Source organism: Pelobates fuscus, chromosome 10, assembly GCF_036172605.1.
Source record: "Pelobates fuscus isolate aPelFus1 chromosome 10, aPelFus1.pri, whole genome shotgun sequence".
In the NCBI taxonomy this organism is placed as follows: domain Eukaryota; kingdom Metazoa; phylum Chordata; class Amphibia; order Anura; family Pelobatidae; genus Pelobates; species Pelobates fuscus.
The window spans coordinates 133,750,904-133,764,839 of record NC_086326.1 but is presented as its reverse complement, the minus strand read 5'-3'; the positions used below and the strand labels follow the sequence as shown (position 1 = coordinate 133,764,839).

Sequence of the window (13,936 nt, the reverse complement as noted above, 5' to 3'; positions counted from 1 at the left end):
TACAGGATATCTGCTGCATTTGCAATTCTTCATCTCTTTTGGGATACTTTGTTTTAAAGCCTTTTGTTTCAAAGAGAAGGAAACAAACACCCTTCCCTTAGCATCTCAGCTTGATATATTAAGCCGAATTAGAACTAGACCTTCAGCAGTTATTTTTCCTTACATTTAAATGTTTCTGAATTATTCAGATTCTAGCCATATTCCAGTCAGTGACTGGGGATTTGAGAACTCATCATGGCTTTTCTGTCATAAATTTTGTGCACAAACTGCACTGTTCCACCTTTGTAGACAATACGTTATCTAAGCCTAATGGTTCTCATATGGTTTGCCGATGGAACAATAGCCAAGTGGAAAGTTACTTGGAGTTCATTATAAATGTTGCATTCTAGGTTTTTTCTGCATGCCTAATTTTGCATACTTTTTGCAGATATATCTTTGTTACTGTATGTGCACACACAGGTCTTTTCTCCGTTGGACTGTGTTCAGTGACACAGTTATACAAGTCACCAGAGATCTCAGCAAATGTTTCTGCCAGTTGTAGTACAGGTTGAGAGCTGATAACTGAACGACAAGTCCCAAAAATCCCTGCTCTCCGTAGCACTGAAACTGTGCAGCATCATCCCCTCTTTTCTGTGATCCTCTCCAAAGGGGCACCTAGAGTGAAGGGGTGCTCAACCCAGAAGGAATCTGGTCTGGATTACAAATGTCGAAAAAAAAGAAAAAAAGTCCGCCAAAGAACATGATATATTTGAAATGCAGTTTGGGAGTAGACTTGTATTTCCCAGGAGTCATTTGTTGGCTTTGTCCCAGCCTTGAAATATCCAATAAAGAGTGTATATTAAAAAACAAACATTTAAAAAAAAAAAAAAGGAATGTTGAAAGAAAATTGCGTTATTCGGCGTGTTTCGTGCCTTAGTGGCACTTCATCAGAGACTATTGTAAAGAGCCTCCAAGGCTCGAAACGTGTTGGCGTCTTACCCGTATTGCCTACAATGTTATGTCCCAGTCTCATGATTGGAATGTAACCATCATTCAATTAAGGTGAGGTTTTATACACTCTTTACCGTTTGGCTATTTTGCTCTTTTGGATTCCAAATAAGCACAGACTGCTGTAAAGACCAAAATATATGCAAAATACAGATTAAACAACAGCACACACACAAACTACTGTTTTAAATCCAACAAGGTTACTTAAAGGGACACTATAGTCCCCTAAATAACTACAGCTTAATGTAGTGGTTCTGGTGAGTATAGTCAGTCATTGCAGGCATTTTCAGAGAAAAGGCAGTGTTTGCCACTAGAGGTGTCCCCAGGAAGTAATATAGTCGCTACGACTGCCACTAGAAGTGTTTCCTTGGTTGTGCAGCACTGACATGGAGGTGCTGAACTTTCCCCATATAGATGCATTGAGTCAGTGCAGCTCTATGAGGAGATGCTGATTGGCGCAGCTTTTTTTTCCCCTATGGGAAAGCATTGAATTGGCTGCTATTCTGATGATCTCCGCTATAACTTCAATACTTACTGCTTAGCCCTGCCCCTCCACCCTAGGTGACCACAGAAAAGTGCAAATTAAAGTAGATCTCTGGACTTACTGTCCCATAGTATCATCAGTTACTTGGGCCTTCCTGATTAGGCCAAATATAGATTTTGTTTTTGTTAGGAGTGGGATATTGGAAGACTCATTTGTTTGAGATCTCCCCTCACCATCCTCCCTCCTGTTCCATAGGCCTACATTTTGCAAGCTTGTTAACGTGACTCAGTCTCTATTTTTAGTACATAAAATACACAATTAACTTGGTTGCATTAATTAATGTTTTTATATACTGTGCGCAAGTGTACGTGGTACTTTGTAGTTGAAGGTTGGTAAAGTAATTTAAGTAGTTGTACGGATACTCTTAACGGAGTGAAGGATGGTTAGAATGTGTATGGATACATTGGGGAAGCAGTTGCCATGGGAATGGAGATAGTCCATGATATGAAATACCTGTTTATGGTATGGTCCATTTCAGATGTTTATTTGGCTTTGATGTTGGGAAAGGTAGACACTTGGCTAATGTGAATGGTTCATCTTTCCAAAGAAGTGAGATTAGATTGAAGAAGAATTAAGAGAATTGGGTAAGCCAGTTAGAAAAGAGTCACCTGAAATAGTTCAGGCAGGACTTTTTTAGTGTAGACGTGATGTTGAACATTTTTGAGACTAACATAACTAGAAATTCTAAGAACCATTTTTGGTTCCTCATTTCTGTTCTCTCTTTGAGCTTTATGTTACGTTGTCTGCTATCCACATTAAAGTTTTCGTTTATCTTTAGCCAGTCCGTGCCACCTCGGCTTCTTAGTGCCGGATGGCACCATGCCATAGTATCACCAGCCATTGATTAGTGCGTGCAGACGGGAATCTTACTTTTTGCTACAAGATAAATGTTTCCAGTCACGCAAGTTCAGCTTGTTTTCTCTCCTTGTGCCATGTGGCTAGATAAGGAGGCAAATTGGCAAATTACACTTTACCAAGAGTATTTGGCAGGCAGCCCTCAGAGTCTTTGGTCATAGACCCAAAATATAACCTCCAAATATTTGCAACACCAACGGAAATCCTTCCAAAAAGAGCCTCTTTATTCCACTATCAAGTTGATCTCGTCACATTTAAGGGTCTTTGTCTAGATCCACTTGATGGTGGAATAATGAATGTATATATCTAAAAGGATTGTTTTGTTTGTGTTGTCGTAGGCACAGATACTATTTATAGGTTAAAGTATGCTTTATAAATATTGTACTGCTCGTTACAGGCCTGGAGAGAGAGTACATTATTAAGTGTACTGTTTAATAAATGTATATGGCCACCCGAATTATTTCTTGATGAGCAGCAATTCACTGTGAAGTCTTGGAATTCCCTCCGCATTACGTGGAATTAAGTGACATCATATAATACCTCCATAATTAGACCTCAAGCACAACATATTTTGATCTGATCTTCTGTGTTGGTATAACGGGTGCCATGTATAGCATGGGCTGGTCCTGTATTTAGCCAGGAATGCTTGGCTTGCTAATGAAGTAAAGAGAGAAAAGATCCAAGACAGGTTTATTCGAGGTCCTTTCTCGAGAGAACATGTACACTATTCCACATGCCCGGATCTCTGGATCACTGCCAACGAGGCAGAGCGGAACTCCTGAGACCAGCGCTGTGAGTAAGTAAAATCATCGTTTGACCCTGGCAGCAGTTATTACATTACATTTATATCGAACAGTGGAGTATTCTTTTGTTGCTTTACATTTAGGGCTTCCCTATTTTTCTGAATATGTAAGTTATTTATAGCTGGTCGAGGAATGATACATTCTCCTCACTGCTTCTCTGTTCCGCCTTCTCAGAAAAGAATTGGGGAACATGGCACACTTTTTAAAATAGCATAATAATATGCATTATGGTCGCACGCACCTACCTCATCTCCACCCAATCTCTCTCTTTCCAGGTAGTAGGGCTGCGTTTCGGTGGAGTTCAGGATAACCGGTTTCATGTGTACAGGTGGAAAGATGTTTAGCATCCGGCGTTTATTTATTTTTTGAGCCGATTTGTCAATGCTTATTTTCAGGATTTTAGATTTCACCATAGATCTATTTACATTTTATTTCCATTCCATTTGCAGGTCTGAAATCCAGGTGTAAAAAGCAGTTTTTCCGTATTTTAAGAAGACTACCTTTCATCGGTACAAAGGTGAGCCTGTGTTTAATCTGAAGATTATTGATCTAATCAGCATTTGTAATTAATGACCACACCAGCACTTTGCCTGAAGATCCAAGAGGCAGTCAAGGTGACTGAGAAATAAACCTAATTTATCTCAGATAGCGTTCACTCCTGTACGCTCTCTTAAAAGGTACGGGTTAAAGTACCAGCAGTTTATACCATAGCTCCAACTAAGTCTGAAAATGACTTGGCATCACAAACCAAGCATTGTATTTTATTATTCCACTTTGATCAACTTACTCCCGTCATGGGGAGTTTGGGGACAATAATACCTTACAGTTTTTTCCCCCAGCATTAAGCCAAATGGGTGCTTTATTATAAATACACTTACACAGCTTTGTTATTTTAACATAAATTAACAAATAACCCTCCCTATCAACTGCTTTTCTTTCACGGCTAATCTTTGAATATCTTTATACATTAATAGCAGTAAAAGGGCAGTACACATTGTATTTATAGGAGAACTTCTCACAGGTGCCAATCATGGACTGGGGTGGCGTAACACCCATCATAATATATTAATTAACCCCTTAAGGACACATGACGTGTGACATGTCATGATTCCCTTTTATTCCAGAAGTTTGGTCCTTAAGGGGTTAAAAGAAAGACTCCGGGCACACTCCGATCTCTCCACACACAGACAGCAATGGTTCGGGCATAATATATTCTTTCTTCGAGCCCAGATTTCTTCTTTCTAGCAGACTTTGGTGACCCCCCCTCTCTTACATACCCATATTGCCAGACTGACTGCAATAATGAATTTAAAGAGGATTTATCATTCACAGGGGTTCGACTTGCCTATTTGCCAATAACAAGGTGTTAATGATGCTTGTGGCACCTATGAAATGAGCGTGAACATATTTTTTAGTAGGGTAGAAATGTGGGTAGTGTGGGACACTGGATAACTTTCAGGACTTCTTCCTTTTTCTACATGTAAACCACATTACTCTCTGTTCTGCGTGAAGATCAGTCATTCTAAAGCTCACATGATTTTATGACCTAGCACAGCAGACGTTTACATCAGTTTCTGCAAACTCAGGACTTGTGTGAAGTGCTTTGTCTAGGTTTACGTCAGGTCATTGAACAGAAGTGACTGCAAACTGTACATTTATTGTCTGGCAAGTCGATCAGGAGGGACGATAGAGAAAAAAAAATTAATGGAATGCTAAAGAAATATGAAACTCAATTTTGCTTACCTTGTAAAATATTGTAACTTGCTGCGGTTAAATGTTTCTTTGTGTATTCTGCAGCTTTGCAGGGCGAGAATATAATAAGCTGAATAAAAAAACAAACTGAAATAGACTTAGAACTGACTGTCCCAAAATCAGTAAATAGGCTAGCTGTTTATATACCTGTTTGTATTAGTTTTTTTTGTTTTTGTTTTAGACAATCTTTATTTTTGTTTTTACCATTAACAAATCAAATGAGCGTAGTCAATGCACATTGAGCCACTCACAGGTGGGAAACATGTTACTAACAGTCTAGTAAAAGTATAGCAACTGTGACAATGCTTGTTCAAACTAATTGTGTAACTTCCCATGTGGAGCTGTCCTGGCATGAGACGTTGAGTAGCGTAACACCATCATGGTCAGATCCTTAGTACAGATGAAGGTCCGGTCGCTATGGTGCCCCGCAACAAACCCTTTACGAAAACCTCTAGGGCCTAGAGAGGGGACCGTCTAGAATAAACAGCCCAGAGGGCCTCTGTGTCTGTCTGGTAAATCAGTCCTAGTATTTAGCGATATTATATGCTACCATCCTGCGGTCAAGTAGGGTTGTGCAGGATAGTTAGGTGGTGTAGTTGCCGAGCAGTGTACACTAGCCAAAACAGGCTGGTCTGGGAAAAATCAAGGGAGTTTATATCCTGTTTATATTATTGAAAGAACCACAACTATTTAAGGTGGAGGCACATTTTTAGCTAGTTTTGTTTTTATTAATATTGGCCCCAGTAACAATGAGATTACCTTAGGCGGTCGCCTATCCCATCACTCAATGTGCCCAGGGAATCAGAACACTCCCTGTTAGCAAGATGTCTCATGTTTTTGCGCCTTATTGGCGTAATTGAGTACATCCGGATATGTGCGTCCGTCAGCTGACGTCATTCCGAGGCGTCTAATGTCCAAGCCTCTCTTTGGTTTCCCTGTCGTCTTTCTTTGTCGTAATAGTTTTTCGGAAAGAGATGGGGCGTATACCCGAGATGTCCTTACGGCCCAATAGTGTATCTAAGTCCTATTATTAGTCCTTGTTCGTGCGTTTCGATCCATACATTAGTTTCATCTGGCACATGCGTTATATGGATGGCATTCATATAAGGACAAACAAGAGTGCCAAAGATGCACAACAAACACAAAATATGTGTATATTTGTATTTTATATACAGATATACACAGAATCATTGAATCTACGCTACAAGTATTATTTATTTGTATTGATTTATTCACGGTAATACAGTCCTTGTATTATATTAATTTATTTTGAGCTCCAGTGGGTGATCGGTAGCACTCGGGATTGTTGCATATACTTTGAAGCGCCAAATCATACCGCATCTTTACTAGTATCTGTATACTTAATGCCACAGGCACATATGAAACACATGAACTTGATGTATTATAAATCCTCTACATATTCACTAGCCAGAGTGTCCGTTCCTCTGTCAATAAATGAGGAAGCACACAATTGGTGGGATTGGTGTTTTTCTGTTTGTGCAATACTAAGCAAGCCATACACATAGACTAGTCAGCCATTTTAGAACGATCGACTTTCCACCCACTTTTTTTTTTTATTTTGTTTAAGAATTATGGCAATTCTAACATTCACGATATAAATCAGACTTTTAGCCTACAAGCATTTTTATTTATGTATTATTTTTCTGTGTGTTAAACTTTTGATCTGTGCATATCAATTTTCCTGTGTACTATTGGAATGATAAGATAACCCTATCAATGTATCCCTTAGCTGCAGCAATCACTCATTTGGGTTTGTAGCAGCAAAGGTTTCCATATCTGTGTGTGGATTAAGCCGATTTAACTCCTAAATAACACAAAGTTGAACAGCGAGACTGCAGGGACATGATTAATACACCGAAACTGCTTCAGGTTGTTATGGTGCTTAGAGTGTCCCTTTTAACCCCTTAAGGACCAAACTTCTGGAATAAAAGGGAATCATGACATGTCACACATGTCATGTGTCCTTAAGGGGTTAAAGCGTCTGTCACTTTTTTTTTTTTTATAATACATAGCAAGTGTGCATTGTGTCCTCCTTTTTTTTCAAAAATGTTAAGGAAAAATAGGGACTACTTTTCCTTGTGTAGAAACTGCAGGCTGGCAAATGTTGACAAAGGGTGGATATTTTTTTTTTTTTTTTTACATTTTTTATTTAACAATCTTAATTTAGCAGTTTAAAGGAATACGAAAAGTACAAAAAGGGTTGTAACAATAAGGGTTATCTAGTGTGTATAAATTGAAGGTACGTGTCATCTCATTATTACAGGAGAACCAAACGGCTAAGTGCCAGTAAGTGACCCCCAAACAATGCAAATCACGAATTGACCCTATTATAAGGCCGGTATACCAGTAAGTGAGGGTACACAGGGGAGACAAAGGGTGAAACTTTAGTCAAGCTCCACATCATTTGTCATTGGCGGGCAATATCTTATTTGCCTCCTTCCAGCGCTCACTCTCACAGGATCCTAATGGCAAGGCAGTACACCCCACCTGGCCAGTGTACCAGTCGGTGAGCCTCTGTTGGGTGGATTTGTAAGGTGGCGGAGCTGTGTATGTGGAACCGGTGGGACCAGCAGCATATCAAAAATTTAAGATTGGTACACGTCTCAAGGTCAAATGCATGCACAGAGAGCTTAGGAGACCCTAAGGCAAGGAAAAGTGTCAGCCTGCTGTTATTGTTCCGCAAGCAACTATTGTATAAACACCATTTTGAAAAGACTTTTTAGTTTTTTGTGTGATTGTTTTTTGGTGAGGGGGGAATCATGTAGTTTGTTTCATTTTTCCAATGTGACCCTAATTTTGCGGATTTTTTTTTTTTATTCAGAGCCTTATTGTTTCAGCGCCATGTTTGCCATCATGCTGTTAGTAATGTATTTTTTTCCTGCAGTTTTAGACATCATGTGTTGTAATGATCACGTAACATTTAAAGGTTTATACAAAATCCGACTACAAATATGCTGAAAATAAATGGGAACACTGTCTGTCTTTAATTTCTGTTCGTAACAACTCTGTTGGCAGACTGGGTTGGTGTTATGTTTATTTTGAAGAAAAAGGTTTGGTAAACCGCGCCAAAGAAGAAAGGTGTATAAGACAAATCCGTACATATGCATTCCCTATATGAGGTCCAATAATGTATGGGTATATGATGACCTCAAAACAAAAATGACATAGGAAAAGATAATAGTGCAATATGTCAAGCAAGTTCTTAAAACCTCTTTTAAAACCCAATAAAATACTAACTCACACTTTTTAGAGCTACGAAGAGCTCTGCTGCTTAGCGCGTGGACGGTACAATCCCCGTCTTTGGATATATAGGCATTCCTTGTATTGGATATACAATTCTCAGCAGTCAGATATACACAGTATATAAACAAAACGAAGGAAGAACCAATGGCACAGTATAATGTAAGTAATACAAGATATAAAAACATCCTACTTACAGCTTCCAGAGCAATGACTTGCTCTGGTAGTATACAATCTTTTACACCTTTCTTCTTTGGCGCGGTTTACCAAACCTTTTTCTTCCACCTTTTTGTTTCTTAGCAATGGTTGGGAATACTTGCTGGTTCACTGCCGCCTTCCACCCTGTTTTAGTGAGGACCTATTCCATCCTGAATTATTAAGAAAAAAATAATATAACAACGCTAAATACTAATATCGCCACTTAATGGATATCCTGTACTGTCATAAAGTAAATCAATGTATTACAGATAAATGATTTTAATACTGAGCTGTTGATATAATTATGCCACTTTTACAGGACATGTTGCAACTTGTTTTTTCTTTTATAAGAACTATTATGCTACAGTGGTTATGGTGCCTGGGCACCGTCATTTTAAGTAGTCAAATAATATTTGAATGGTTAGAATTCTTACCTAGGTCTGCAGGGCTCCTGTCCCTGCCTCTGCCTGAGTAACTTGACATAACTCGGCTCATTGTCGGAGAGTGGTGAGGTGACACCCTCGGTCAATTTTCTGGCCCAGCATTGCATCACTGAGCTCAGAAGCTCCTAGCAGGATCTTCCGTTTAGCAGTGCAGGATGAGGAGAGGCAGGGCCCTGTGGAACCACAAGTAAGAAATCTAACCATTAGCAAACCGTTTTTTGAATACCTGCATTGGGCGGTTGCCGGTGCCTGGAGTGTTTCTTTAATTATTGATTATATCTAACATGTCATTGCAGATCCAGAGCGAGCTGAATAAAGCTCTAGATGAAATGTCTGAACGAATGGTTGGAGAGAATGTAGGAATCCGCTATGTGAAAACCCTACCTCCAACTGGTCTCAAGCAGGAACAAGTCTTGGAGAAGTTAAAGGAATATTCTGCCCTTAGTAAGGATTTCATTCTGTAATTGGTTATCCTTTTACATATTCAAGTAATGAGGGAAGTTCTGTGTGTGTATAATCACTCTAAAGCCATAATTATTCTGTATATGCAAAAACAATACACATACCACATTGTAGGTTAACTAGATCAGAGCTTTGGCACTGTGCATGGAATCATAATGAATTGAAAACCATAAATTGCAAACGGTCAAACGGCCAAACGGCTGATCTGCAAAAAACAAAAACAAAAAAAAAACAATACTGAGCATTTATGTTCCCCATTTTGGCTTTTTTTGGACCAAAAATAATTAATAGGCTGTCTTAAGAAGAACATTGATACAAAATACAGATTAAGGAACAGTGCACATACATAAAAGAAAATCCAGCTTTAAATTATTCAAGGCTACTTAAAGTGACCTATTTTACCAAACAAATATATGGATTCAGTTCCACATATGGCCATATTGTGTTAAGCCCACCACTACGTTACAGTACCCAAATATTGGGGTGTCCTACACGAATTGTAACAGAAATGCATATTCTGGGTGTACCCCCAATTCCCCTCTTTCTGTGTAGATTTGGAATCCAGACCAGATTCCTATTGGACTGAGCACCCCAATTATTCACTGTAGGAGCCCCCTTAGAGGTGACCACAATAAAGCATAAATTTGAGGAGCAGAATAAGCTGTAAGTATTGCAGTCAGCATGTTTATTTTCCATGTTAAAAGTAGCGTAGGACCCACCGATATTGGAGTACTGTGACGTGGTGGTGGGCTTAACACGAAATGGCCATATGGTGGAACTGAATCGCCATATTTGTTAGCTGAGATAGGAGATTTTAAGTAGCCGTGTATAATTTAAAGCTGTATTTTTCTATTTAAATTTTTTATGTGTGTGTTACCTTAATCTGTATTTAGTAATCTCATTGTTGTGATGTGGTGAATCCATTTTTACAATGTTGATGCCATCTCAGGTGTTTTAAGGCTATTCACCCTTGTTACCCAAGTTATAGTTGTATTTAATATTTACGTCCCAGGCTTCCAGGAGTAGGCACTGTAGCCTTTTCATCTCACTGAAGTAGTTATTGTGCCCGGAGTCCCCACAACTCTGTGTTGAACCACTTTTAAACAGTTAAACATTGGGAGGGATGTCGAAGCCAGAGAAACATAGAATGTGACGGCAGATAAGAACCATTCGGCCCATCTAGTTTGCCCAATTTTCTAAATACTTTCATTAGTCCCTGGCCTTATCTTATAGTTAGGATAGCCTTATACCTATCTCAGGCATGCTTAAACTCCCTCACTGTGTTAACCTCTACCACTTTAGCTGGAAGGCTATTCCATGCATCCACTACCCTCTCAGTAAAGTAATACTTCCGGATATTATTTTTTAACCTTTGCCCCTTTAATTTAAGACTATGTCCTCTTGTTGTGGTGGTTTTTCTTCTTTTAAATATGGTCTCCTCCTTTACTGTGTTGATTCCCTTTATGTATTTAAATGTTTCTATCATATCCCCCCTGTCTCGTCTTTCCTCCAAGCTATACATGTTAAGATCCTTTAACCTTTCCTGGTAAGTTTTTTATCCGGCAATCCATGAACCAGTTTAGTAGCCCTTCTCTGAACTCTCTCTAAGGTATCAATATCCTTCTGGAGTTACGGTCTCCAGTACTGTGTACAATACTCCAAGTGAGGTCTCACCAGTGTTCTGTACAATGGCATGAGCACTTCCCTCTTTCTACTGCTAACACCTCTCACTATACAACCAAGCATTCTGCTAGCATTTCCTGCTGCTCCATTACATTTTCTACTTTTAAGTAATCAGAAATAATAACCCCTAAGGACTCTATCAAATATTCTGTACTCTGCCCTTGGGTTTTTACGTCCAAGATGCATTATCTTGCACTTATCCACATTAAATGTCAGTTGCCACAACTCTGACCATTTTTCTAGTTTACCTAAATCATTTGCCATTTGGCTTATCCCTCCTGGAACATCAACCCAATTACATATCTTAGTATCATCCGCAAAAAGACACACCTTACCATCAAGACCTTCTGCAATATCACTAATAAATATATCAAAGAGAATGGGTCCAAGTACAGATCCCTGAGGTACCCCACTGGTGACAAGCCCAAGCTTCAAATATACTTGAATATTGCCTGTCACTCTCAGCCTATCACTGCCAACCATGGCTGCCATGGCTGCCAAGGCTACTGCACCACCAACGCCAGTGTCTGTTTATGAGGAAGTTCTGCCTTTATGCCACTGATTAACTATGGTGTTTTTTTTTGTTTTTGTTTTTTTGGGACTACTAATATTTTCTATGAAGCATTCTAATAATCGAAGATAAAGGTTTTTTTTGTTTGTTTTTCAGGTCATGTGTCTTGGAAAACAGGGAAGGTTTCGGGGACAGTGTACAATGGAGACGATAAACTGACACAACTGCTTGTAAAGGTGAAAACACCACAGACTTTTCTCTTTCTTTCTTTACATTTTTTCAGTCAATAATAAAAATGGCCTTGTGTTTATGTGGCTCGATACTTCCATGATAATTTCCTATTTTTACTCCGTGTATTTTTTTTTTTTTTTTAATTCTTTATTTTTGTTTGACAATAAACCTATGACAATGCAGGATGTTCCGGTTTAAGCATAAACCATGTTCAAGTGTAGAAAGCATTAATACAGCGGGGGCATAAACTTTGCAGGTGTGGTAAACACAAGGCAAACAATACACGCTTGGTAAGCAATACCCTTCACTGGGGGTACGGACATCATACATGTGCTGTCAGTTTTTGTTTTTAATACATAATGACGTGGTCACAGGTGGCCGGATGGAAAATAGGTTTTGGTGGGCATCCGGTAGTGCCTACCCTGCAGCATTGTAAGGGTCTTACAGTAGGAATGGGTGTGCATTTTATTATGGCATTTATTGACTAAACAGCAATTTCTGCAGTTCACAAGGGAATTTTAATTTTAGGCCTCAATAAACAAGCTGGAAAAGTATGAGATTTGGAAAATTTGTTTGAGGGTTATTTTACCAAAGTAAGAATTCCAAGTGAACTTTAAATGTCAGGCCAGAGAATCCGAAGTGAAAGCCTAGCCGACTCAGAGAATGTTTCAGTTTCGACAATTTTTTCCTTCCATTTAAATTCACTTAGAATTCTCACTTTAGTGAAATACCCTGTTTATTGCTCTGTGGCTTGTCTTGGTATAAATATTCTATATACTTGCTGCTGTCGTAGGTGTACGGAGAGTTTGCTTGGAGCAATCCCTTACATCCTGACATTTTCCCTGGTGTACGTAAGATGGAAGCTGAAGTAGTGAGAATGACATGTTCCTTGTTCCATGGAGGTCCAGATGCCTGCGGGACGGTGAGTCCTTATACTTACACTTGATTCTTGTCAGTGTCATCATTGGCATTTGTTCAGACTAATGCTCTATGTTTATTTATTCAAATTGTATTGCATGAAAACGCAAATGGCAAAATTAATCCCAAAACTAAAATCCATGTTGTGACTTGTGGCTGAGTTGGAGAATTTCTCCAGATCGGTTACTTTGGCCTGAATTTTGCAGTTCATACTTTAATTTGCTACGTTGCCGGTTGTAGGAGATAACCCCGTCTGAAACTAATCTGCTGTTGCATGTTATTTACTTTTTTTATTTTTTTTTTATTTGTACTTAGTAGCCGTTAGTTTGAAAACAATTAAATTATTCAGTAGGACCCCTGTGACCTCAATGGATAGTTGTCTACCCCCCATCCCTCCCAGCGGATGCCTGAAACAGGGGATAGTGGCTAGCAAACATTATAGCCATCTATGAAGGAGCTGCAGAAAATGTATATGTATGAGGTTTTGTTTACAGAATATCTACTGCTTGTCCAGTCGCGATCTACAGTTCCTTTGCCAATGCTCCTAGACCTTTTGAGCCAAAAATTGCAATCTCTTTGCATTCATCAGAACAGCGTACAGTTTAAATTAGGAATAGTTACTGGACCACGGGAACTGAAACAGCGGGTACGAGGGTTTTACTGTACTAATAATTACATTTGAAGGAACGGCTCACCCTTTGATACAAGCTCTGTACAAACGACTGCAATCTCTCATCACACTATGTGTTTTAAATTCTTTGAGATGGGAAATCATGAACAAGCCTCACCATACATTATTGTATACATTCCTCTGCATCAGTTGTGTTGGCCTAATTATGTGCAGCTCTTATAATAACTTCCAGGACAACATCATAAAGAATTGTTGTGATTGAGCCTTTTTCCCCGTCATAGAAACTTGCCTTAGGATACTGCAGCTAGATTGTATGTGAACTCGATTTACCATGAAGCTTGGCCAGCCTTGAAGCTCTTAGATCGTAGATCGTATCTGATGTCCAGGGCATAGTCAATGTCTCTTGATATTGTTTAGAAAGACCTCAATTTGTGCATTTGATATGTTCAGTCTATTGGATTTCTGTAACTTAGCTACTGCACAGCCGGCTGACATGTAGTTAAAGCGGCACTGTCAAGCCGAACTTACCTTTCCTCAATCTCTTCCTCTTCTCCCCCTCTCTCGGGATCTGTTATTCTTTTCTTCCTGTCTTCTTTAGTTTTCTTTAAAATCATAAGACAAAGTAGGGACTTTGCCTTATGGAGGATTCCTCCGCTT

At 39.1% G+C, this 13,936-nt stretch overlaps 1 protein-coding gene across 1 annotated transcript in view; it reads left to right on the top strand.

The window, feature by feature from the left end:
• The window catches only part of SGPL1 (sphingosine-1-phosphate lyase 1), a 74,132-nt gene that overhangs the window by 16,507 nt on the left and 43,689 nt on the right, over positions 1-13,936 (top strand). The window contains exons 3-6 of the mRNA XM_063435371.1: positions 3,639-3,706; positions 9,140-9,287; positions 11,656-11,735; positions 12,524-12,652. Coding sequence (XP_063291441.1) covers positions 3,639-3,706; positions 9,140-9,287; positions 11,656-11,735; positions 12,524-12,652 — 425 coding nt within the window. The remainder of the gene's footprint in view (positions 1-3,638; positions 3,707-9,139; positions 9,288-11,655; positions 11,736-12,523; positions 12,653-13,936) is intronic.